The sequence below is a fragment of the Centropristis striata genome, chromosome 4 (assembly GCF_030273125.1).
Source record: "Centropristis striata isolate RG_2023a ecotype Rhode Island chromosome 4, C.striata_1.0, whole genome shotgun sequence".
In the NCBI taxonomy this organism is placed as follows: Eukaryota; Metazoa; Chordata; class Actinopteri; order Perciformes; family Serranidae; genus Centropristis; species Centropristis striata.
In genome coordinates this window covers 8,003,283-8,029,684 of record NC_081520.1, presented here as the reverse complement: position 1 = coordinate 8,029,684, position 26,402 = coordinate 8,003,283, and the positions used below count along the sequence as shown (strand labels likewise).

The following is a 26,402-nucleotide window of genomic DNA, read 5'->3' as shown; positions in this document are numbered from 1 at the left end:
TGTAATGGAAACACCCCTTATAGCACCTTTTTGACCGCACAAACTTTTACCAGGGACTAGAAGTCTTTTGAGGCACTCACTGTGCTTCAACAGCAGGGATGAGAGTCTAAATCAGCTTTTAAGGTCTTTTTTGGGGCCCGCACTGTTGGTGTTTCACTAGATAATAAATTACATTACAGTAATTCAAATCAACCCAATGTAAAATTCATGACATTCAGCTTGCGGCGGAAGTCAACTACATTACCAACTTCCCCACTGTCATCTTTTTAAATCATAGAAATAAAACAGATTTGATTCACAAATCAGTGCCCACATTCATCAAATTAAAAAAAACAACAACTCTAAGCACTAAGCTTGTCAAAAAGTTGGACAACTGGTGTAGTCAGATTATTATGCAACGAGGGTAAGGGGAGTTGTTCTCAATATACATCCATGCAGTGGACTGACAAGACCATGGCAGAGGATTAGGTATTGTATGAAGTTTCCTGATGGACAGAAACCTTTACTTGTTGTGAAAGTAAAGCTAACTGTTGCCAACTACAGCTGTAGGGATGCTGAATTGCAATTTTTTTTTTTTAAATCCTACGTAATGATAAAATTGTTGACCAAATCTCTGAAATGAGAACGGGACATACCTACTGTTTACAAAGCACTTTGTTAGAGCCAACACTGCCTTCCATACTGTATTTTATAATGCATATTTTCTGCCTTACAAAATGAAACAGTGAGTACATTTTGAAATAGAACCCAGAAACAAATGAACACATTTACCATCTGTATGCTGTCTTTTTTTTCTTTTACCTTTATACTGTCCAACTGCTGTGGCAGGATCCGCAAAAAATCATCAGGGAGATTTCCGAGCAAAGGAGGGTTCCAGTTCCGGTAGCTCCTGACCTGTTTGTGACCTGGAGGTGGCTGGGCTTCAAATCTATGAGAGCCCATGGGGGTAACAAGACACATTATTAATTATACAAACTAAAGTATGTACATTCTCAACTTATCTCCAGCCATCTTAAACTAATAGTAATTATTTATATCCTTTAATTTGCCTATTCAAAAAATTGGATGGGATTCAGAAAAGAAACACCTATTTGATTTCCATATTTCATCAAGAGAAAAAAAGCTTGATGAGTCACTTACAGGAACAGTGTATTAGTGTCTAATGATCCAACCGCTAGTTTATATTGTTTCAGATATAATACTGTCAAGGTGTGAGTTTAGCATTAACTATCCTGTGTTGTCTACACTGTTTTTTAGCCACACAAGTCGCATGGCTTGTTTTTTTTGTCATCTCCAGCCTCCAGAGGATGAATCCAAATGACTGGTCATGAGAAAATATCTCAAAAACTATCCCATGCATTGCCATGACATTTGACACAGATTTTACAGGACCTTTGAGGATGAATCTGTGAGGGCTCTGTTTTGGGTTTTCTTCCATTTTCTCTCTCCATCCTCTTCCCTTTTCTGTTCTCCTCCTGCTGGCATGTGTGTGTGGCAGGCTGTGTGGTTGGCTTCCCCACTTCTGCAGACATGCTGCATGGCCTTTGTTTGCTCTGGTCCTGAATCCTTCCATGTGACATACATCTGGTGAATATTCCTCAAGCCAGCAAGCTTTCCGCCTCTCCACTGCCTGCACTTTTTGCTTTATGTGGACAATAAACTGCTTTTTGTATATATTCCTGTGTCCGTCTCTGCTTTGGGGTCCAGACAAAATCAGATCCTTAACAGAATCTTAATCTATATACATCTACCTTACTTTAAGGATTGGCACCACATTGTGTACAGCCTTGTTTTCTTTTGGGTGCAACCAATGAATTGTTCCCCTCACTTCTAGTACCACCATCAGGTTAGAAGGTCACTTTGTCCAAAAGAGCAGGAGGCCAAGCCATTGGTTTAGTGCATAAAGTAAGGAAATGGTCAAGAGTATTTGTTTGGCCCCAAGCAGAAACAACTCTATCAAACATCACACCTTGAGGACCCAGTAGGACTACCAGATAGCCCTTTTCTCAACTCCATCAATTTAATCAAATTAGAGGCAAACATAACTTGTTTAACAATAACCCAAAGAGAATAAAAAAGCTTTCAAAGTGGTTCCAGTCCCTCTTCCTTACCTTGGCGGGGGTGTTGGTGGGGCTTCTGGGTATTTCCTGTCATAAATGTGCATATCATACGTTGGTGGAGAGTAGACTGGAGGTGGTTCTTCATCTGAACTGTCAGGTTCTAGTGTTCGCTCCAGAATCTAAAAAGAAACAAGCAGCACAAAATAAGCCTTGAATTATTAAATGTTTTAAACCTGCCTGAACCTCATGGACTTACATTTTTTTCAAAATTTAGCACTGATTTCAATTAGACTCCAGAAATTGACACAATAACTTGGTTTCCACTGCTGAACATTTGACTATTTCTTAAATTCAGACATGCTCAAAAGATAAAACCATACTCGTACTACTGAGCCTGTCCTTTCACTGATCTGTCAGCCCTAAGACCAACACAAATGTGTTTGTGATGGGAGATACAAAAAAGTCATAGGCCAATAGATTATAGTATATTTTAATGCTCAGGTTGGGATCAAATTCAAGATTCCAATGGAAATGCTCTGTGACTGAGTGGAGCCATTATCTAGTTATCTGCCAAGGTAATGACTGACAATGTTGACAGCTTGCCCTAATCTGCACAAGTTTATTATGAGCTCATTGCATACAGCAACGTCTCATGTACATGTGATTGAGCTCCAATAAAAAACAATCAAATTGCTCACTTTGTGGTTGGGACTAGAGTAATTACTTAATAGCCAAAAGGGTTATTTAGACCAAAGATTGTTGGGGTCAGTGATTGTATGCCAACAGAGAATTTTCAACAAGAAATGGCTTTTGAGGATTTTTTTTATTTAGATTTATCAGATTTCATGTCCAGCAAAGTTCTGAGACTACTTAAAAATTGATTAATGGTACCAAAGTCCATTTATTTAACGCACCCTTATCCCCCCCATCATATGGACATATTCATCCGTCACAAACCCTACCAGGTAACCCTACAGTGTTGTCAATTCTAATGGCCCATCAAGCTGGGTCTGCATTTGATTCCCCAGTGGTGTCTATGGCCTTGGACCCTTTCCACTGACCTCTGGTGGGATGCTGTCGTCAGAGTCTGAGCTGTCATCCGAGCCCTGTCCGTCAATGCTCATCTGAAGCAGCTGGTCGATAGTGGCGTCCACGGCTCCATTGTTGGAGCGCAGCACACACTCAATCACCTCATAGTCCATAGAGGGGAACATGGTCTTGAAGTCCTCCATTGCCTGGTTAAATTCCAGGCGTCTGACCTGCCGGTTGGGCCTGCTGTTGTTGAGCTGCCCCTGGCCACTGCCACCCCCACCACCACTTCCACTGCTTCCAGAGCCTCCATTGCTGCTGCTGCGCTTGAACAGGCTGGTCATCCTCGGGGCCTGGCTGCCTCAGGTGCTGCCAACCTACTGACAGGATGGCTCTTCTTTTATGCCACAAACCCAATGCACTTTGGCCCCTTTAGTCTAACTTACGTTCCACTTTTCCCCCACTTAGTTTCTCATTCTAACACAAATATGGCAGTCTTTTCAAGGGAGTTTAAAAAAAACTCAAGGCCAGACCCCCAATGCTACTCGTTATTCAGCTGCATCCAGCATGGCTGACTATAATTTAGGGTGGTCAGGAACTCAAATAGTCAGGCGGTGACAGAAATTATATGTCCAGGGTCCTGTCACCAGGTAGAGATTAGAGTCAAAATCTGCCAGGAAACACACATCGCTACATCATAGTCATCAGCACCTACAGAGAAGGACGACAAACAGCGTGTTAGTAAGAGCTAGTAATACAAAATGTATAGAGTTATAATATTTATCTATTAAACTATATTATTGCTTCTTGACTGGGAGCCAGACCTGCTGATTTTCATTCTGCAGTTGCCCAATGAAGGAACTTTACATGCAGAATCACTAATAGCAAGACGCTGAATCCGAAGAAATCTCCAGCAGCACAGAAATCCATTTAAACAGCAAAGTCAAGAAATGAAAGGAAAATGTGGAGAGGCTAGTGTATCATCATAGTAGGGGAGAGTGTCAGAAAAGGATTGTTCAGGTTAGGGGAAACGCAAACAAAGAGGAAACAGTACCCTTGATTCAGAGTAAAAAGAAAATATACATCAGTACCACGTCTTCCACTGTTGTATGTCCAACTGTTGCTTACTTTAATTACCAAAAAGGACAAAAGACTAGGGGTGAAACGGATCACCTCCCACGGTGCGGCATGCATGTGAACCGTGGATCAATTGCAAACATTTGAATACAGTTTTACTGCAGCTGTTAATCCATGCAGAGTTTAGGTGAAAATACAGAGAAAAGATAGATGTGAGCCGTTTTGGTCTAGGGGAAAAAAAGCATGATCGTGTGTGATCATATGAAATTTAAATTGCACTCTGACTTAGGCAATGGTGGAGAAGCAACAACATCGCTGTGTTGCTGTGCCTGGCACCTCTGTTCCTAGCAGAGAGAGTTCTCCATGGCAGGGGACATACTGACATCTACACTCTCCCTACAAAATGCAGACATCTTTATCTATCTGAAGAAGAATTAAAAAATATAATGCTTTGGTTTCTTTCATTTTTCACAAGTAAGTACACTGGTTATTTCTGTATTTACTGTCCATGTGTTTATTGAACTTAAATTTGTTTTTATATACTTTAATTTAAACACTGGATGGACATCTTGAGTTTGAGTTGTTTATTTAATTTCACCAAATAAAACTGGAAAAACTGAAGCTATAAACTATTTCCTTTTTTTTTGGTTTTTGCTTTCGTTTCTGAAAAAAGATCCGACTCATGAATCAAAACCGTGACACTGATCTGAACCCTGAGTTCTGTGATCTGTTGCACCCCTCTATGTGTCTCTATGCCTATAGTGAAAATGTAAAGAAGAACCAAGTACCAAGCCTCATCAGAATCTTAATATTCAGGTTTTTTTTAAAAAGCCCTAGAAATAGAGTTGTTCACACATTGGAAAACAGCTGTCCCAAGTCTCATAAATACTGTAGATGTGGTATCTGGTGGACTCTGACAACTGAGACAACAATTTGGTATTCAAGAAGTCTGAAGTGAGAGAATCTTGTTGTAGCTTTCTTTTAATCAATTTGCAATTCCTGCCTCTCCCTTCCTGTTTCTCTGTTGTTGGTGACTGCCCAGTGACACATGGCAGTGCCTGGCCCCTCCACAGCCTATTAACTCTGTGTGTGTGTGTGTGTGTGTGTGTGTGTGTGTGTGTGCGTGAACAAAGAACAAAAGGCACTGAATGAGTATATGTAATGTGATGAAAACAGTCACAATACATAGTTGTGTGCATAGACATGTAGATGAGAAGTTAAAAAGGCCCTCGTTGGGGGCCTTACCAGAGACCATTTTGCTGATTTTGCATCTGGTCAGTCATGTTTCCACTGCCAAACTTTTAACTCTTAATGCCCTATGCATGCATCATGTTCCAGCAGAATCACAGCTGTAAAGTCGTGGCTCTATTACCACTGCAGGCAAGATGGAACACAGGCTAAGCTAGCGCTTAAAGTGAAACTTTGCTGATTTCCAACCAGCTCTGTGTCACTGCAGCACAGGCATTACACTCAGATAAACGCTGCCTGGCATCCCGGCCTCACTTGCTCCCAAAGTTCCTCCAAAATGAGGTGTTTCGATTATTTCTTTCCTTAATCACTGCACATTGGATTTGTTAAATGTAAGGTGAATATCAACAGTAAAATATCAATCTTTAGTGTTACCACTATAAAAAAATAATATATATATATATATATATAATACCAACAAAGAGAAACAGTAATGAGCAGTAATGACATTTCTCAACAAACAAGTATTACTATTAGTGTGTACGTGATACCACGTTATGGCCATGCACTCACAAGATATCTTACCAACATCATATCAATCTGCACCTAAGAACCATGCTAAATTTAGCACACAAACCAGGACTCTCTGTCCCATATGAGAGAGAGAGAGAGAGAGAGAGAGAGAGAGAGAGAGGGGGAGAGAGAGAGAGAGAGAGAGAGAGAGAGGGGGAGAGAGAGAGAGAGAGAGAGAGAGAGACAGAGAGAGAGAGAGAGAGAGAGACAGAGAGACAGAGAGACAGAGAGAGAGAGAGAGAGAGAGAGAGAGACAGAGAGACAGAGAGACAGAGAGAGAGAGAGAGAGAGAGAGAGACAGAGACAGAGAGACAGAGAGAGACAGAGAGAGAGACAGAGAGAGAGAGAATGTGAGAATATGTTTACAATAGTAGCCTAAAATAACAACTGTTATCTCTACTACTACAGTGGTAAGAACCCATTAGTTAAACCAACCCATTTTGTTAAATCAACAAATAATTGTGGTTATTAATCCTGATCTCAATATTGATCAAAATAATCGTGATTATCATTTTGACCATAATTGTGCAGCCCTACCATGGTTGTAACCAGTGGTTATTGGAGTTACTGTTGCCTCTCTATCATCTCCAACCAATCTGGTCATCTCCTCTGACCTCTGGCATCAACAAGGCATTCTGGCCCAGAGATCTGTCACTGGATATTTTCCTCGGACCATTCTCTGTAATCCCTAGAGACGGCTGTGTGTGAAAATCCCAGTAGATCAGCAGTTCTGAAATACTCAGACCAGCCGTCTGGCACCAACAACCATGCCACGTTCAAAATCTCTTAAATCACCTTTCTTCCCCATTCTGATACTTAGTTTGAACTTCAGCAGGTCTTCTACACCATGTCTACATGCCTAAATGCATTGAGTTGCTGCCATGTGATTGGTTGATTAGATAACTGTGTTAATGAGTAGTTCCAACAGGCGTACTGAATGTAGTTGCTGTGAGTGTATTTGCAGCACCAAAGCCGTTTTAACCATGTGCCACCTTAAGTACACATCTGTCAGCTCTACTTGTAAGAAGTGTTCATTTATCAACCACACAAGACCAGAAAAGGAGCCTCTAGATGCTTTTTCTGCAGAAAAACAATGGAATTTTCTATCCCAAGCTTCATCTGAGCTGTTACCTCATTCGATGATTGAGGAGACATTTTTTCATTGAGAAAAAAGGACTCTGTCGAGTCATGGTTTGTAAGTGTGTAATGTTAATTTTAACGTAATGTAATGTTTTGTTGCCTCAAAAAAGCCCAGAACATTATTAAGGACACACACCATCCCGGTCACTCACTGTTTGAACTGTTGCCCTCAGGCAGAAGGTACAGATCACTCAACACAAGGACTAACAGACTCAAACACAGCTTTTATCCAACTGCAATAACCACCCTCAATACTGAAAAAAAACGATAATATTGGCATTGCATTCACATTGATGGCTCAACACATTTGAGATATGTTCTGTACTGTTGTTGTCTCGACTGTGTGTTCATGCTGTTTGTTGTTGTTTTTTCCTGTGCGACTATACATGTATGTCTGGGTGTGTTTATGGGTTTGTCTAAACTGGGTATTTTGAATTGTACATATTTTTTTTTCTTTTTATATTTATATTTTTAGAGACTCTTAAATGTTGCACTTACTGGAGAGCACTTTGAATTTCGTTGTACATGTGACAATGACAAATAAAGACCTATTCTATTCTATTAAGAAAGATCATAGCTTTAACTACTTGATTAATATTAACAAATTATTGAAACAGTATTTCAACAGCTTTTTGATCCATATCAGTGGTTGATAACTGTGACCGTGATAATAATAAGTCTGTATCTTGCGTTCTCTTTGCTTAGAGTCTAGGGACGAGTGTTTGGGAGAAACCTGCCAACTCGAGCATCTATAACGTTAACGATCAATTAACCACTATGTTTTTATATACACCCCAGTATGTATAAAAACATTCAAACATAGGCCAAATAAAATACAGTACTATGCGAAAGCCTGTTTTTGATAACGGCCACTTTTATTTTGAAAGGACGAAAAGAGACTTCCTGTTGATCGAAAAAATAACTGACATGAGATTATACTGTAGTAAAGGAGTTCAGTGTTTTATGTTTTAGCCCCCGAAAAGACATGAGGTTAGTTTTCACAGTAATCTTTCACATTGAATCATATTTTGTGTTTAAATAAGTTTTGGATCAAATTAAACTCAGTAATTAATGCTAGCAAGGTTTGATACAGTAAGATAGTTTTGCTCGAATTAATTCTGTTGTATTTCTGTGTGTTTTATAATTGTTTTTGCACTTTTCAGTTTGCAAACTGTAGTTTTATCCAACTTAATTCTCAGCTCATTGGCTTATTCACGTCAGGCCGCAGAACTTGGCTTGTTTCGGTTCAGTCATACTGATAGACTCATCGATAAAATTAAAATGTTTAAAAATACACAGATCAATAAAATTCCACGTGATCGACCAAATTCTTAATGACCATTTATTGATCATCGATTAATTATTCCCGTCCCTAATAGAGTCTTAACTTTGTAGATGCAGTGACGAAAAGTTTTCTGAAATGTTTCTGAGGCCATGTAGTAATGTCCTTTATACAATCATGTCGGTTTTTACTGCAGTGCTACCTGAGGTGACAAAGGTCACTGGCATCCAATGTTGGTTTTCAGCCTTGCCCCTTACATGCAGAGATTTCTCCAGATTCTTTTAATAGTAGAACCGCAAACTCTGTAGTGTTATGGGTACCGACCGAATGACGTCGGGACTACAAAGTACCAATTCACATTACAATCAACACATGCGCCTGTGTGCGTGCAGATCAACGGTAGAGAGGTGATGGAAACAGTGAAAGATAGCGAGCTTAAGTCAATGCTTGCAGCAGTGAACTGAAAGCAGTCAAAAGAACACCTCCTCTTAGACAGACAGTAGCCTTCTGATGCAGCACACTGTGCCCTATTGATGGACTAACAGGCAGGTTGAAATGACAATTTTGTTATCACAGAGCGAGTAAAGTACAGAAAAAAGGACCGTTGGGTACCAGTACCGAATTTAAATTTGGAATGTAAATGCTACCAACCCTAGTGGACATACTTTGACCTTTGAGTCGACGATACCGCAAACACTGGACCACATTTTAGCTTGCATCCCAGTTGAAGGCCAAGACGACATACTGGACTAATTCCAAAATATGTAAAAAAAATTTAAAAAATGTGTGTGTGTGTGTGTTATATTTATATATATATATATATATATATATATATATATATATATATATATATATATATATATATATATTTATTAGGGCTGGGACTTGATTAAAAAAAATTAAGAAATTCAGGTGCACTATAGGTAGGTAGACACTAGCTATAGGCACACTAGCGTCCACGCGAGCTACCACACTAGTTGCTAGCTATATGTTTAGCATTGAGGTGATACTTGAGGCTCGATGTGCTGCGGTGATATGTGAATTCCTTGTTGCATAGCACCACAACCATGCTCTTATCGACGCTATTGGTGCTCCAGTATAATCGGTCCGCCTGAAACTCTTCCAGTGAGAAACGTTCCGCGGTGCAAAAATAAGTGCAATTAAAATGTGTCCGTTTTTTTAACACATTCATTTTTGTGTAATTAATTAATCTTAATTAATGCATTAAAGTCCCGGCCCTAATATATATATATATATATATATAAATTAATGAATTAAAAAAATAGGGCGCAGGTTTAAAAATTCCTGAGTTTGTTCACGTCCCAGCGGGGCTTAGTGAAGGTCCAGTTAAAAGGGATTCCTTCAAATACACTTGAAAATTCTGGTATATGAACTGTAACAAATAAATATGACACTGATAACACAAGCACAAATGCTTTTGTCATATACATTTCTTTTATTCTTATATTTTATTAGTTTTAATTGTTGAAAGTTTAATTTAAAATCCTTATTTTGATAAACAGCATTGTTACTAAGTTACATTTTTTGTGATTATGGGTCTTTTTTGCACTCAGGCTGGCCTCTAAAGCAGCTCTTCTTCTCAGGCTGTGTGCCATTCCCAGCGAGCTCAACCAATCAAACGATTCTGGAGGGAAATATCTGCTGTCTGAGAAGCTCAAATCAGGGCAGTTTCTTCTAACTTTGATAAACAAACTTAAAACTTTGATCTAATTACATTTGTATTAGTGAAATAAGCATAATTATACAAACGTACATTTGAACACTACTTTTTCAGATAAAGTTCATGGTGTGATGTGACAGTGAAGTTGACCTTTGACAATTTGAATATAAAATGTGATCACTCCACCATTTTACCCAACTAGACATTTGTGTCATATGTCATAATAAGTGTATGATTTGCCCTTTGAGTTATGGCCAAACAAATATGTATTTTGCAAGCTCACAGACCATGATCTTTGACCTTTCACCACCAAAATGTAATCAGTTCATCTTTCAGTCTCAGTGAGCGTTTGTGCCAAATTTGAAATAATTCCCTCAAGGTGTTCCTGACATATCACATCCATGGGGTCACAATGGCCTTAACCTTTGACCTCCAAAATGTAATCAGTTCATCTTTGAGTCGAAGTGAAAGTTTGTTTCAAGTTTGAAGAAATCCCCTCCAGGGATTCCTGAGATATTGTGTGGGATAGATATACAGAAGGACACAACTACACGATGGCCTCGGCTACATAATAAATAAGCTGACACATACAAAAACACATTACTCATCATGAGTGATTCCTGAAGAGACAAATCCCTAAATTGATCCCATCTTCAGGTGAAATATGACTCTCAATGACTAATCTTGTTGCTATATAACTGCTAAATGTAGAAATAAGTACATCTTTGGAGACAACATTGTCATTTCAATATCACTAAAAGATTAGCCTGGTATACCAATACTGCCTTGCGCGCTCAATTTAATTTCAAACCTGCAGGCGGTCTGGAAACGATGGCCGTTTCTTAGCCCTGTTTTAGGGATCCAATCACAGAACGGGAAGGGACGGCAAGATGATGACGTGTACTACTCAACAGATGGAAGCTTGTAGTTTTCTTACGGATCCAACATGGCAGCAGCAGACGCGAAGCTCTCTTTGGATCTAGCTGTAGACAGTGTTCTAGATAGTTTAGGGCTATGAGCAGCCAGTGTCAGAACATGCTGCAGAAAAACGTTGCAGAAGCAGAATTGAGCATTTTAGTCTCAAAGTAGAGATGGGCTAGTCCGGCTATGTAAACATCAATTTCTGTCGCTCTACATACATCATCTGGTATAACTGATACGATTGGCTAAGAGCTACGTACAGACGCTTTTGATAGAAATTGGTAGCGCCCAATAAACGGCTCTGGAGGATCGTAAACCACGCCTCCTCTACAGAGAAATGAAATACTGGTGTCAATACTAATCTCATTTGTGATTAGTCTGGCGTTAGCCAGGCTACTAAAAGATGCTGATGTTGATATTGTTTTCCAAACTAGTTTTCAGTACCTAAAGATAAGTTTAAAGTAAACTTTAAGAGCAGTTTAATTTTGGTTGAAACCACTACCATGTAAGCCCTGCAGAATAACGTTGTTTAGTTTGTTTCTATGTCCAAAATCTACACCAAGCACAAAGCATCACAGCTTAGTGACTGAAGCCAATGCAGAAGACGCCACAAAACGCCTTTCATGAAAATTGACATAATACCAACGTCAACCTTCACAACTATTTCACTGCTGCTTAACATGGACCTAGCCAAATGTCTCAAACACCGTGGTCTACATTTCTGTTGACTGCATATGGCTCCTTGTTGATTGGCTTGAAGCCTGAGTGCCCTGATGTGTCGGTCAACACAGAAGCTTTTGTTTTTCCCTCGTAAGATAGGAGGAGTTGCTCCTCACAAAGCACATATAGGATCCAGCCCATGCAGCGCTGCATCAAATTATGGGACACAAAGCATTTTATGTAATTTTATACATACATTACCCTTTAAAAATGCAGTATTGGTTTGGCTCTAAACCACACAGACCCAATCCCTTAAAACAAACAACACAGCCACTGACTGTGACCTCGCACATACACACGTCCATGTTAACCTACAGCAGGGATGGGCAACTTAAATGCTGGAGGGGGCCACAATTTTTCATCAGCCCTAACACAGGGCCATATATAGGACCCTGCACTTAACCAGATATGATGAAACTGCAATTTTAAATATGTTTACAGTGCACTAACATAAAAAAGCAATAATAAAAACAAGATAAAAACACTAAATCTGAGGGAAATGATCTTGCTGCATGGACAGATAATTTCACTTGACAAGATTTCTTAAATTAAGATTATTAAATCTAGAAATAAGCATGTTGAACACTTAAAATAAGAAATTAACTCTTAAAACAAGATCAATTATTTAACACTTCTAAATCTAAGTTTGTTTTATCATAACAACCAAATAATTTGCAGTGTATAACAGTATAGAGGTTTGAAGCAAATAAAAAATAACCACTTACTGCGATTTTTTTTTTATCAGTGCAAGAACAGCAGACCAACATTAATTGCAAGAAGTAATTTTGTGCATTTTTACACAGCACTTTTAAGATTTCATGCTCAAATGCATGTAGTCGTACTGAGGGCCACTTCAAGTGAGGGTACGGGCCGTATGCGGCCCCCGGGCCTCCAGTTGCCCATCTCTGACCTACAACGATGTGGTTACAGTGATATGTGGTCCATTTGTAAATCCCATGCCATTTACACATACTATGGATACATATTGCTGTTGTACCTATACCTGTGACTAGAGCTGCAGCAATTATTCGATTAATCAAACAATAATCGATTATTAAATTAATCGTCAACTATTTTGAAAATCTTATAACTGGTTTGAGCAGTTTTTTAAAGACAGTAAGTCCAAATTCTCTGATTTCAGCTTCTTCAATGTGAATATTTCTGGTTTCTTTGTTCCTTTATGAGAATAAACTGAATATCTCTTTGGTTTGTGGACAAAACAAGAGATTTGAGGACGTCATCTTGTGGTTTGGGAAACACTGATTGATATTTTTCAACATTTTATGGACCAAACAACTAATCGATTAATCGTTTAAATAATCGACAGATTAATAGATAATGAAAATAATCTTTAGCTGCAGCCCTATCTGTGACATGTGTTATACATTTCAGCCATAATCTATATTGCAACAGCAATTGCTTTTATTACAATCACCTGCCGTATTATGATGGCCATGGTATGTTACCAAAAGGTGCCTCTATAGAGTTAACATAGGGTTTTTAATTTTGAGAGCAGTTTTTACAAGTATGCTATTAGCTGGTGGCCAATGTCACAATAACAAACCATCAAAAGTACAAGCTGCTCGCAGATAACTTGATAGTAAATATATATATATATTAGGGTGCATCAAAAAACACAATTCTTGAATTTTGATATGGCTGGGTGCTAAAAGTGTTCCAATATATGTAGAAACAACACATGCAAAATATTTTCCCAGTACATGATGATTTAGGGGTGCCACCGCACACCTGTTTTTGTTGGATAAAGTGGTTAACAGTGCTCAATGGTCGCCATGGAGATCTGAGGTAAACAATATTAGAGCTCAAGAAAACTGAGGTAATCTTTCTGTTTGAGGTGATCTTTCTGTGTTGAGTATGTATTAATACATATTACCATCATATCTGTAGTTGTGTCTTTGTATACTTATTTATCATAAGTCATTTAAGTCATATTTATAGGTATTTAGACTATATACAGTTAAAATTTGAGTATCTACTATCACATGACCATAGGCCACTACTACTATTGCCATCACTATAGACCAGTACTCCTATCACATCACCACAGACCAGTACTCCTATCACATCACCACAGACCAGTACTCCTATCACATCACCACAGACCAGTACTCCTATCACATGATCACAGACCAGTACTCCTATCACATGATCACAGACCAGTACTCCTACCACATCACCACAGACCAGTACTCCTACCGCATCACCACAGACCAGTACTCCTATCACATGATCACAGACCAGTACTCCTACCACATCACCACAGACCAGTACTCCTATCACATGATCACAGACCAGTACTCCTACCACATCATCAAAGACCAGTACTCCTATCACATCACCACAGACCAGTACTCCTATCACATGATCACAGACCAGTACTCCTACCACATCATCACAGACCAGTACTCCTATCACATCACCACAGACCAGTACTCCTATCGCATGATCAGAGACCAGTACTCCTACCACATCATCACAGACCAGTACTCCTATCACATTACCACAGGCCAGTACTCCTATCACATGATCACAGACTAGTACTCATATCACATGATCACAGACCAGTACTCCTATCACATGATCACAGACCAGTACTCCTATCACATTACCACAGACCAGTACTCCTACCACATCACCACAGACCAGTACTCCTATCACATCACCACAGACCAGTACTCCTATCACATCACCACAGACCAGTACTCCTATCACATCACCACAGACCAGTACTCCTATCACATCACCACAGACCAGTACTCCTATCACATCACCACAGACCAGTACTCCTACCACATCATCACAGACCAGTACTCCTATCACATTACCACAGACCAGTACTCCTACCACATCACCACAGACCAGTACTCCTATCACATGATCAGAGACCAGTACTCCTACCACATCATCACAGACCAGTACTCCTATCACATTACCACAGACCAGTACTCCTATCACATGATCACAGACCAGTACTCCTATCACATGATCACAGACCAGTACTCCTATCACATTACCACAGACCAGTACTCCTATCATATCACCACAGACCAGTACTCCTATCACATCACCACAGACCAGTACTCCTATCACATTACCACAGACCAGTACTCCTATCACATTACCACAGACCAGTACTCCTATCACATCACCACAGAACAGTACTCCTATCACATCACCACAGACCAGTACTCCTATCACATGATCAGAGACCAGTACTCCTACCACATCATCACAGACCAGTACTCCTATCACATCACCACAGACCAGTACTCCTATCACATCACCACAGACCAGTACTCCTATCACATGATCAGAGACCAGTACTCCTATCACATGATCACAGACCAGTACTCCTATCACATCACCACAGACTAGTACTACTATCACATCACCACAGACCAGTACTCCTATCACATCATAGACTAGAGGCGGCTGTGGCTCAGTTGGTAGAGCAATCACTGATTGGAAGGTTGGTGGTTCGATCCCTGACCATGGCAGCCGCATGTCAAAGTATCCTTGGGCAATACTGAACCCCAAAAGGCCCACGATGCTGCGTTCATCAGTGAATGAACTCCCAATGGTGGCAGGTGGCACTAGTGTGAATGGGTGAATGAATGAATGTGCCATCTGTAGTGCAAAGCACTTTGGATAAAATCTCTATATAAGTGCAGTCCATCCATTTACCATTTAGACCACTACTACTATCACCATCCTTGTACACTACTACTATCACATGAATATAGTGCTGCAGGCAGTTGAGCATGACCTACCAACAGCCAAACATTGCTGCTGCAAATGCAAGCTAATCCCTGAATAGGACGGTTACTCTTGGGTGGCGGGTGGGGAGACATATCTGGGGGGAGACGCACTGGCTAGGTTCAGAGTTCAGGTTCCATTTCCTCTCTCTTTCTCCCTGGTGATGTTGTTCAGTGGAGCAGACTCTGGCACAAGTTTAGTTAGTGTCAGCTCTTACCATTAGGCCCTGTTAGTTGCCAATGAGTTAGCCACTAGAGAGGGTGTCTCAGTAATGCCCCTTGTGTTTAGCAATAAAGTCAATTAAACTTTATATGTGTGTCCAACATCCATCACTGCTGCACAAAATTCAGGGTAAGGCCATGTGAACATGTCCCATTGACTTCCATTCATTTCGTCTATTGGACAAATGAATGGAGAATCTTGAAAGTTGAATTCTGGGAAATGCCCTAGTTGCCCAAAGGGCAAACAAACAACTTTTGCTTTGATAACCCTATAGAACATGTTAGTGTATAAAAGTTCACTGTACTCAACATTTCCAGGTCAACCTTTTGGCAATTAGACCAAAAATTGCAAATTTTTCGAAATTTCACCAAAGTTCATGTGTTAGGTGGCACCCCTAGATCTCAATGGAATTCCTCAAAACTTTGCAAAAGTCATTTTTATGTTAAGTGGAACAAAATGCAATCCCAGCCAAATTGATATTTTGAAATTAAAAATTCCCATTCAAATTTGATGCACCCTAATATATATATATATATATACACAGTAAAATGTCAGTTAGATCGTCACACTGTTAAAATAATCGCCTAAGTCATTTTTTGTCAAAATTTTTTTTTTTGCCTAAATCATCTCCTCATGAGGTCGGCCACCTATGGTAAAATCGCCTTCATCCTCAGTTGATCAGATCATGTGATTTTACCCCTTTAAGATAATGGCCTATGTCAAGTGTGTGACTTAAGTGGATTTATTATGCCTAAATCAAAATAAAATGTGACTTAGGCAATTTTTGAACATGCCTTTGTGACTTAAGCAAGATATGGTAACACTTTATTTTGAAGGTGTCTACATAAGAGTGACATGAGCGTGTCATAAACATGACATGGGATGTGTCATGAACATTAATGACACTTTGAAGTAACATTAATGCTCATGATGCTTGTCATGTCATGTTTCTGACAGGCTTGTGTGACTCTTATGTAGACACCTTCAAAATAAAGTGTTACCATATCTTGCTTAAGTCACAAAGGCATGTTCAAAAATTGCTTAAGTCATTTATTTCTCTTAAGCTACATAATTTACACACAGTGTTATTACTATGCCAATAGCCATGCTTTGTTACATCATTTTTGAGTGAAATGATCTAAATGTCATATGTTACACTTTTGGTGAAGTTGTTTGTGTTTCCTGCAAAACTTGAAAAAAATTAGTTAGGCGATTATTTTAACAGGGTGACGATATTCAATTTAGTAATTTTTTCATTAAACATATGATTACCAATAGTCAGATTGCACGAGAAATACAGTAAGAATTTCAAGCATCTTCAAGCACTTTATCCAAAATCAAAGCACTTTACAAACCTTGAAAGTACAACATTAAAATTTAAGCATTTTCAAGGATTTCAAGCATCCGTATGAACCCTGATATATACACAGTAAATGTCATTGTTATTGTAGCATACTATAACTGTATAACTAATTTACACACAGTGTTATTACTATGCCAATAGCCATGCTTTGTTACATCATTTTTGAGTGAAATGATCAATAAATGTCATATGTTACACTTTTGGTGAAGTTGTTTGTGTTTCCTGCAAAACTTGAAAAAAAATTAGTTAGGCGATTATTTTAACAGGGTGACGATATTCAATTTAGTAATTTTTTCATTAAACATATGATTACCAATAGTCAGATTGCATGAGAAATACAGTAAGAATTTCAAGCATCTTATCCAAAATCAAAGCACTTTACAAACCTTGAAAGTACAACATTAAAATTTAAGCATTTTCAAGGATTTCAAGCATCCGTATGAACCCTGATATATACACAGTAAATGTAATTGTTATTGTAGCATACTATAACTGTTCATAAACAGTTATATGGGACGTTCATGCTTTTTTTTTTTTTTTTTTTTAACTTTATTGATAATTAAGGAACATTACAATCATGAGGTCAGACAAAAAGGGATTTCAAGAAACAAACAAATCTCATGAAACAAAGAACTAATCAGGAGAAATAGTCGTAAAAAATAAAATAAATAAAAAGAATAATGAAAAGAAAAAGAGGTACATACAATGATCATGCAGAGAGTACGAGGTACATAACGTCTGAACATTCTTTTTTTTTCCACAAATTACATACATTTATTCACTGAACATTGAAAACACCAGGGGTTTCAAGAGTTCATTGCCAGTCCTTTAAAATTAAAAGATCAAATCAAACGTACAGTCTTTAACAGTTTCAGTGTCTTTGCAGCTTTGTTGTTGTTTACACCTTCAAGTGTGGTGCCATACTGCTTAAGTTCAATAATAAAACGACGAAAGCAGGGTTTGGAGTCAGACCATTTAGAGACTATTCATAAACAGTTATATGGGACGTTCATGCTCTGTGCATGTGCTCTTATGGTGAACAGGTCGCTGCTAAGTGGCTAACGGTAACGGTAACGGTGCTCTGACGCTATTAGCCAACTCACAACCGTTAACTGTTAAATGTCGTGATTTAACGTTGTGTTAGTCGTCCGGACGAAGTTAATAAAACGCAATAACGTTGACTTGACGCTACAACAGTGAGTGTTTATCGGCGCTGTGTTAGCCGTGTTAGCTGCTCCGGCTAAGTGAGCAGGAGCAGCTGGTTCGGTCCCCGGACAGCGGGCTGTCATCCCCGCTACCAGGCCTCGGTCAGGGACTCTAACACACATTATGTGTCCGTTTAAATACGTCACCGTGCTCAATACACCAACCTTACACTCACTTCAAGACATGGCTTCTTTTAAAAAACGCCACTTTTCCGTGGCCGTGTTGGTGTTTACAAAGAGGAGCTGTTCACCAGGAGAAATATTCCCAGCAAAGCCAGTAAGGTTTGTTAAAGGTGTTATTATTATTATTATTATTATCAAACACAGGGTCCTGTTAGCGGTACTCACTGACTGAGACGTGAAGGGTCCAGAGGAGCAGATAGGATCCACAGAAGCAGAGCCGAGCAGCGGGACGCTGGATCCAGCATTGTAATGGGAACCAGAAGGATTCTGTCCTCACTACACCAGCAGATATGCCATTAAATTCTCAGCTGGCAACCGGATGTGTCAGGTCAGCCAGCACAGTCCCAGCTTCAAAATAATACATGTGCATATAGCCAATAAAGATTTGTGCACATAAAAATAATTACCAACATAAAGTGTCCTCTTTTGGGATCATAGCTCATCATTAACTTAATTTTAAATAAAAGCAGAAATTGCTAAAAATAAAAATATTTATCATCTTCAAATATCAAAAATAAGACTTTCTTTCAAGTGATTGACTTGTTTTTAGGATAATGAAATTGAATAGCCGGTGGATCCAGCATTGTAATGGGAACCAGAAGGATTGTGTCCTCACTACACCAGCAGATATGCCATTAAATTCTCAGCTGGCAACCGGATGTGTCAGGTCAGCCAGCACAGTCACAGCTTCAAAATAATACATGTGCATATAGCCGACTCTGGATCATATGCAGTATTTCAATCAAGATGTTTTATTATTATTTAAAGATCTATGTACACACATTTAAAAATAATATAACTGAAAGAATGCTTCTAAGACATTACAAAGTTTGGGTGGTGGTTCTCAACCTTTTTCAGTGATTTTTCAGCATTTTTGGTTGAAAAAAAAAAGTGTCTGATTTATTAAACTTTGGAACTGATAAAGACATACACAATTCAAACGTTTGAAAAAAAAAAAAACTATTTCAAACGTTTTAAATGTTAATAATCCATGACTTAATTTATTCAAATATTTCTCATCACTTAAATGTAGTGATTCAAACTAATGTAGTAAAACAGTAAACAGTGACCATATAACCATTTACTCCATAAATGTGCAAAACACTGCTCATTTGCAGTGGTCTCTCTTGAACTATTTAGAAAAAAGAAAAGAAAGAAATTATTAACTTAATTATAAATAAAGATTTGTGCACATAAAAATAATTACCAACATAAAGTGTCGTCTTTTGGGATCATAGCTCATCATTAACTTAATTTTAAATAAAAGCAGAAATTGCTAAAAATAAGAATATTTATCATCTTCAAATATCTTTTTAATAATCAAAAAGAAGACTTTCTTTCAAGTGATTGACTATACCATCCTGGTATGGGTGAGACTCTGGGTTTTTAGGATATTGAAACTGAATAGCCTACTGAATATAACATTTATTTTATGAACTTATACTTAAATTTTCCTAAAATATTTAGTAAATAATTCTTTTTAAAGGATTTTTGCATGGATGCTACTTTTTAAATGTATATTTTAAAATCTCACGTACCCCCTGGAGTGCCTTCACGTACCCCCAGGGGTACGTGTACCCACATTTGAGAACCACTGGTCTAACACGTAAATTAAGCAGAATGAAGAACAGGAGATAAAAGTAAAACATTTTAAGTGATGTATTTTCGGTTGTATTTTAGCCACATTCTTAACAAAGAAACAAAACTAGAAGATGTTAACTTTCAAATAAATACATGCATTTGGCCGTACAGTTCTCTTGTTAAAAGCTTTGGCTCAACACATTTTTGTTGGCTCAACCTATTTTTTGGTCATCCTAACCCGTTCCCTACCCCTAAACCTTCCCAGGCAAGTTAATGTCTTTTCTGTAAGTAGCTTTGGATAAAAGCGACTGCTAAATGACTAAATGTAAATGTTCGAACTAATAAATTTCTTAAATATACACGCTGAACTTATATTCTATATTCTGTTTTTATTAATGTTTCACACATCGTCCCAACTATATTGGAATCAGATTTGTAATTTGATATTCTATTAAGAGTAGTCCGGTAATATAAGTGTTTACAGTAATATATGCAATATGATAAGTGTGTAAAGTATGTAGGAAAAACAACAACCAGCTTGTCAGATGGAGAGCAAAGCAACATTTGGGTCCCGACCATGGACTCTATGGTCCTGACAGCCACCGAATGACGGAAAGTTGTATAATAATATTGAGTTTGCTTGAATTAATGTTTGAATTTTGAACACTCAACTGGACTTTGGTTTGCACCTCTGCAGGAGAAGACTGTCAACTGTGGAAAGTTAAAGAAATTGCCCACAGAAGCTAAGACCCTTGAAACACGCCAATTCCACTAGAGGGTAAAATTGCCCCGTGCACAGTTATTTATTATAAGAGCAACAACTCAAGTCGCTATCTTGCTAGTAATACCCTCGTAAATGGCGCGGTAACGATATGAGTTGTCAAAGTTTTCTCTGGACTGAATCTTTTGCTCAAATCGAGATTAGACATCCGGCTTTACTTGCACCACAACCACGTTCATCAGTGCTCCTCTCCATTTTTACAACCGTTGGCAACTGTCCTCTTGTCTGGGACGCATTAAGGTGTATCGGCATTAAATCTACAGAATATATGTGGTCAAATGTGTCCCGGCAAGTGGTTTGAATGATCCGATCACAATGGGCCTCATTCACCAATATCTTCTTAAGTCCTTCTTAAGAAGATTTCTAAGAAGACCCTGCGTCAGATTCATCAACGTGTTCTTAAACCGCTGAATTGCTGCAACCGTGTTCTTAAATTGATGAACGCCATCTCCTCGTAAATTGAGCACATGTGCCAGGTAAGTCTAATTAACATAGGATTAGCATAGGTAACCGCCCATTAATGCCCATAAAAGGGCCCATAAAAAGGAGTGCAGGGCTGTGTGTAGACGCCACACAGAGGAAACAGCAACAGAATGCCTAGAGCAAATATATATATATTTAAAACGTGTGACCTGTAAGGCAGGAGTTTACCATAGTGTGTAAGCTCAAAATATGTCTTTAGTATTGGACTGAGGGGTTGCAACTTTGGCTTGATTTTATTTTATTTTATTTTACTTTACTTTATTTTATTTATTTATTTATTTGTTTGTAAATTTTATTTATGCAAAGTTTTGGCACATATATATATACAGACACATACAGTACAAGAAACATAGAAAAAACCCAACAGAGAAAAAAATAAATAAAATAAAAGTAAACAAACAGATAAAACAAAACAGAAGCAACAGACAGCCAGCCACCACTTACTCATTATTTATTTAATTTTTTTAATCACAGATGAAGTCCCACAGAGCCAACTTGCAACAGAACCGGAAGGGACAGAGCCCTCCTGCAGCAGCAATATATATGCCATTGTTTTCTAGGCCATGGATGGAGAAATGCCACCTATAAATTGGGTGGTGTCACTAATTGACGGCATGATTTCCAATTGACTTGATTCATGTTAAAGCGTTGGCACATTTAATTTAATTAAAATGAAAAATGAAAACAAATGAAATGAATAAATAAATACATAAATATGATGAAAATTTCACTGTAATGTATTTTATTGAACTTATCAAAAGAAGACAACACAACCAGGCCAACATGTCAGCACTGAAATGTGCTTAAGAGTACTCCTGAGTGTTCCTAGGATTTGTTCTTACCTAAGAAAGATCCTGGATAAGAAAAAAATTCATGAATGCCACAATCTTCGTAAAATCTTCAGAAGTAGGACTTAAGAACAAATTTGTTGTTAAGAACAGTTCGTGAATGAGGCCCATTGTGTCTTTGACCCTGTTTACACTTGTATTTAGTGCTGACCACTATTGTGAATAAACTGAAGAAGGATGATCAGAAGTTAGTGTGCTGAATTATACTGGAGCAGAGTGATGCGTTAAATGATTCTTTACTGAGCCAGTTTACTTTAAAAGACCCTGAATATGCAGGTAATTACTATACAAGAGAAGGATTTGCAGAACAGATTCTCAAGCTTCAGTCTCCTCTTTGCAACATATTATTCCTCTTAATTCAAGGGCAGACATGTAACATGTGTCCTCTGTGTCTTTTATTTCTTTTTATTTATTTTACTACTTTTAACTGTGTATTTTATTTTATTTTACTATGTTTATCTGTTTGATTGTATTGTTTTATTTGTGGCATCATTTTAGATTTATACACTTATTATTTATTGCTGATTGGTATATGGAATTGTTTGTTTTATTGTTGATTTTATGTACAGCACTTTGGAGATGTTTGTGTTGTTTAAATGTGCTATACAAATAAAGGGCATTGGATTGGATTGGATGTACAGTCCGTTATATTCATATGTTTATAGCTGCGTGCTAAGATTGTTTTCAAGGTAAGAAAATTCGAAAGCATTTTAAAACCAGGTGTAAAGAGTTAAAGAGGTTAATATACATTTTGCCTTGTTCACAACATCACTGTTCTTTTTAGACACATTTCAAAGTTTATTTTGAAGGCCACATTTTTCATATCCTGTCTCGTATTTTCACACAGCTTCAGGGCCTCTGCTCCTTTAAACAGCCCATCAGATGAATGAACACAGACAATAACACAGGTTTTCCAATAAATGGCAACTAGCAAAAACTGACATGGAATTCAGTGTGTAGCTGCTCCGACTGTGAGATGAGACACTATCTCAACACTAATCCTCTTTGACACAACCAACAGTGACTGGACAGAAGTAAGCTTCATTAAGGCTGGATTTATCTCAGGGCTGGAACATACCTTATCAGTGCTGAGCCTGATCTAGACGCAACTGTTGAAGGTATGAAGAACCTACCTGTAGTGCTGAGCTTGAAGCTTTGATAAATTACTTTATGTCAAATAACCTTGTTGTGAATATAACAAAAACATAAAGTATGCAAACTGAAAAGTGCCTACACTGTAAAAAATGTTTGTAGAAATTACAGTAAAAAACTGTCAAATTGCATCAGAAATAGGCTGTAAAATTAAACATTGTATATCACCGTAGTAGACACTTTTAATAACCATAAATCAAAGAATAGCATAACACTTTGAATTCTACTGTCATAAACTGTAGAAAACACATAATTTTGCAGTAAATATAAAATTTTCATGTACAATTTATGGAGAAATGCCATGATGACACAATTACCCTAAAAGTAATGGGATTTTTCAGTAAAAAATTACAGTTTTTGCTGATATTTACATTTACAAACGCTCACTGTATTTTTTACGGTGAAGTTCTGGCAACTACAGCTGTCGGTATTTTACCGTAAATTAAACAGATTTTTTTTTACAGTGTAGACTGTTAATCTGCAGCCTCCTTCTGTGAGAGCCCCACAGCCAGCTACATACACAGGCCATAAATCTAAATCAGTAAATCTGACGTGGCATGTAAAGGGATACTGTAAAGCAGGGATGGGCAACTGGAGGCCCGGGGGCCACATACGGCCTGCACCCTCCCTTGAAGTGGCCCTCAGTACAACTACATCCATTTGAGCATGAAATCTTAAAAGTGCAGTGTAAAAATGCACAAAATTACTTCTTGCAATTAATGTTGGTCTGCTGTTCTTACACTAAAAAAATAAATCACAGTAAGTGGTTATTTTTTATTTACTTCAAACCTTTTGTATTCCTATTTATACTGTTATACATGCATTTGAGCATGAAATATGTTAAGTTACTGCACTGTAAACATATTTAAAATTGCAGTTTCATCATATCTGGTGAAGTGCACGGTCCTATATGTGGCCCTGTGGTAGTGTCCATGAAAAATTGTGGCCCCCTCCAGCATTTAAGTTGCTCATCCCTGCTGTAAAGGATCTCATGTTCATAGGTTGGAAGCCAAGAATAAACACAAACCGGAGAAAAAAGACTGGTATCAATGTAAGCTTTTTATTTAGGTCACAGGTAAAGTTATGCAGTGCTGGACTCAGACTAACACAGCTCCCGATGTCTGTAATCATTCACATTTAATCATGGATTTACACGCAAACCAAGTTCTATTGGCTAGTTACCTTTGACATGGACAGGCCAACAGCTGTTCAAGTCTTTTCAAAGATTTTGATAGTGTGTGTGTGTGTGTGTGTGTGTGTGTGTCGTTCTTACAGCCGTGTATATATGAGCTACAAAGCCTAAATAAGATAACATACTGTGGGAACACAAACCAAACTGAGCTGTCTCAGGTCTGTCTGTGGGAAAGACGAAAGCTACAGTTAAGAAAAACATATTGGCTATCTGCCTTCTTATAGTTATTCAAATATAATAATATGCTTGTATTCTCCCAAAAAGCACAAAGGTGTTTGTCTCTCCTTCATAGTAAGATTGTGGACGTCATTGGCAATTTCACACACACACACACACATCAGTCTTATTTGTTTCAACTGGTGAAGCTTTAACACACAACTGATGATTTAACAGACAGGACATGTGTAGCCTACATAGATACAGTTAGAGAGATTGTGTGTGTGTGTGTGTGTGTGTGTGTGTGTGTGTGTTTGTGTGTGTGTGTGTGTGTGTGTGAGTGAGACATGTCTGTATATAAAGAAAGACGGGAAAATATATATAGAAAAGAAAGAAAGATGGTATATGAAGTAGGATTATATAGGAAAAATAAATGTGGAGCTTTATTAAAATAGGATAGGGGATTTTACTCCTGTAAAGAGAGGCTGTTTCATTTAAATCTCAACCCACTGATCAAAAACCTATGTATATGTGTATGTATAGGTACATATGTATAATGTACTTAAGAAATCCCAAATCATCTGAATGGGCTCTCTCTAATTGGGTCTGGGAGCTGTTTAAGATGAGGAAAAGGCAACAGAATTAACCATCTGCCAGAATTTTTATTTTTTTATTAGCCAGGTAATGGCCTTTAAGATGTCTGTAATCAGGAATTGATGTCTGATAAAAGGCACATTGTTGGGCATTAATCCTTACATACAGCAGAAGAGAACTCAGTGCCTCTGGCTCTCAAACACTAGCAGACTAGAGACTGAAAAATAAAAATAAAATAAAATAAAACATCCTTCATCCAGATTTCAACCAACAATCATGTATCTTGTGTCCCTTTTTCGGTGGATTTTTCCATTACTGCAGATAATTTTGTCAAATCGTAATGTATATTCATTTTGTGAGTATATTAAAATGTGCTTTCTCAACTTCTATAAGGTAGAATGTACACTACTGGTCAAAAGTTTTAGAACACTCCAACTTCTCCAGAATTTTATTGAAAAGGATGCAGTTTAATGTCTCAGTGTGCTCTGAAATTAATGCATGTAACAAATAAACAACTGAAGTTAAAAAATAAATCATAGAATCAGTTTAGAAAGGAAAATGTATTCTAAACTGTTGACTCATTGAAGTAGCACCTTAACAGATAGAACAGCTGAACACTGGCATTCTTTCTACAATGGAAATCAAATATTCTTCAGAAAATTCTTCCCAACTCTGTTGCAGAAGTTTCCATAAATGTGGAGCAACTTATAGGTTGTAAGTGATCAAGAAAAGTTGGGACACCTGTAGGAATTGGTAGCAACTTAGCAACTTTCAAGGCTTGATCAACCTCCATTGATGCAGAACTGCTTTAAGTTTTTAACCCATTTCTTGTTCCCTGAAAAAGGCCTTTTTGCATAATTATGAAATGTACATTATTTTTCAGTTTTGGTTAACCTTACCTTTTTTTATTTACCTCTGGCAGTTCACCACTTACCTTTGTACCCATTCTAGCTGTTCATTGGACTTGAACTGCTTGAATTTCAATAAAGAATTGAAAAATTGTGGTGTTCTAAAACTTTTGACTGGTAGTGTATGTAGGTAATGTATTCAGTGCCTTTGTAAAATAAATAGATGATTTGCCAAATGTTTGTGAGGTCTCAGATAACAATTACCCATTTACTGTCACAAACTGCTCCTCAGCCCACCTTACTCCTCCATCACCATCTCTACTCCTTCATTTCCCAGACTTGCCAT

General features: G+C 38.0%; 1 protein-coding gene across 2 annotated transcripts in view; it reads right to left on the bottom strand.

The window, feature by feature from the left end:
• Nucleotides 1-18,933, bottom strand: part of cuedc1b (CUE domain containing 1b) — a 31,031-nt gene extending 12,098 nt beyond the window's left edge. The window contains exons 1-4 of one of the 2 annotated variants that reach the window (XM_059331051.1): nt 18,587-18,933; nt 3,122-3,800; nt 2,112-2,239; nt 802-928 (exon numbers count right to left, since the gene is read on the bottom strand). In XM_059331051.1, coding sequence (XP_059187034.1) covers nt 802-928; nt 2,112-2,239; nt 3,122-3,433 — 567 coding nt within the window. In that variant the 5' untranslated portion in view covers nt 3,434-3,800; nt 18,587-18,933. The remainder of the gene's footprint in view (nt 1-801; nt 929-2,111; nt 2,240-3,121; nt 3,801-18,586) is intronic. The other variant, XM_059331050.1, reaches the window with a different exon arrangement.
• Between the last annotated feature and the right edge of the window lie 7,469 nt (nt 18,934-26,402).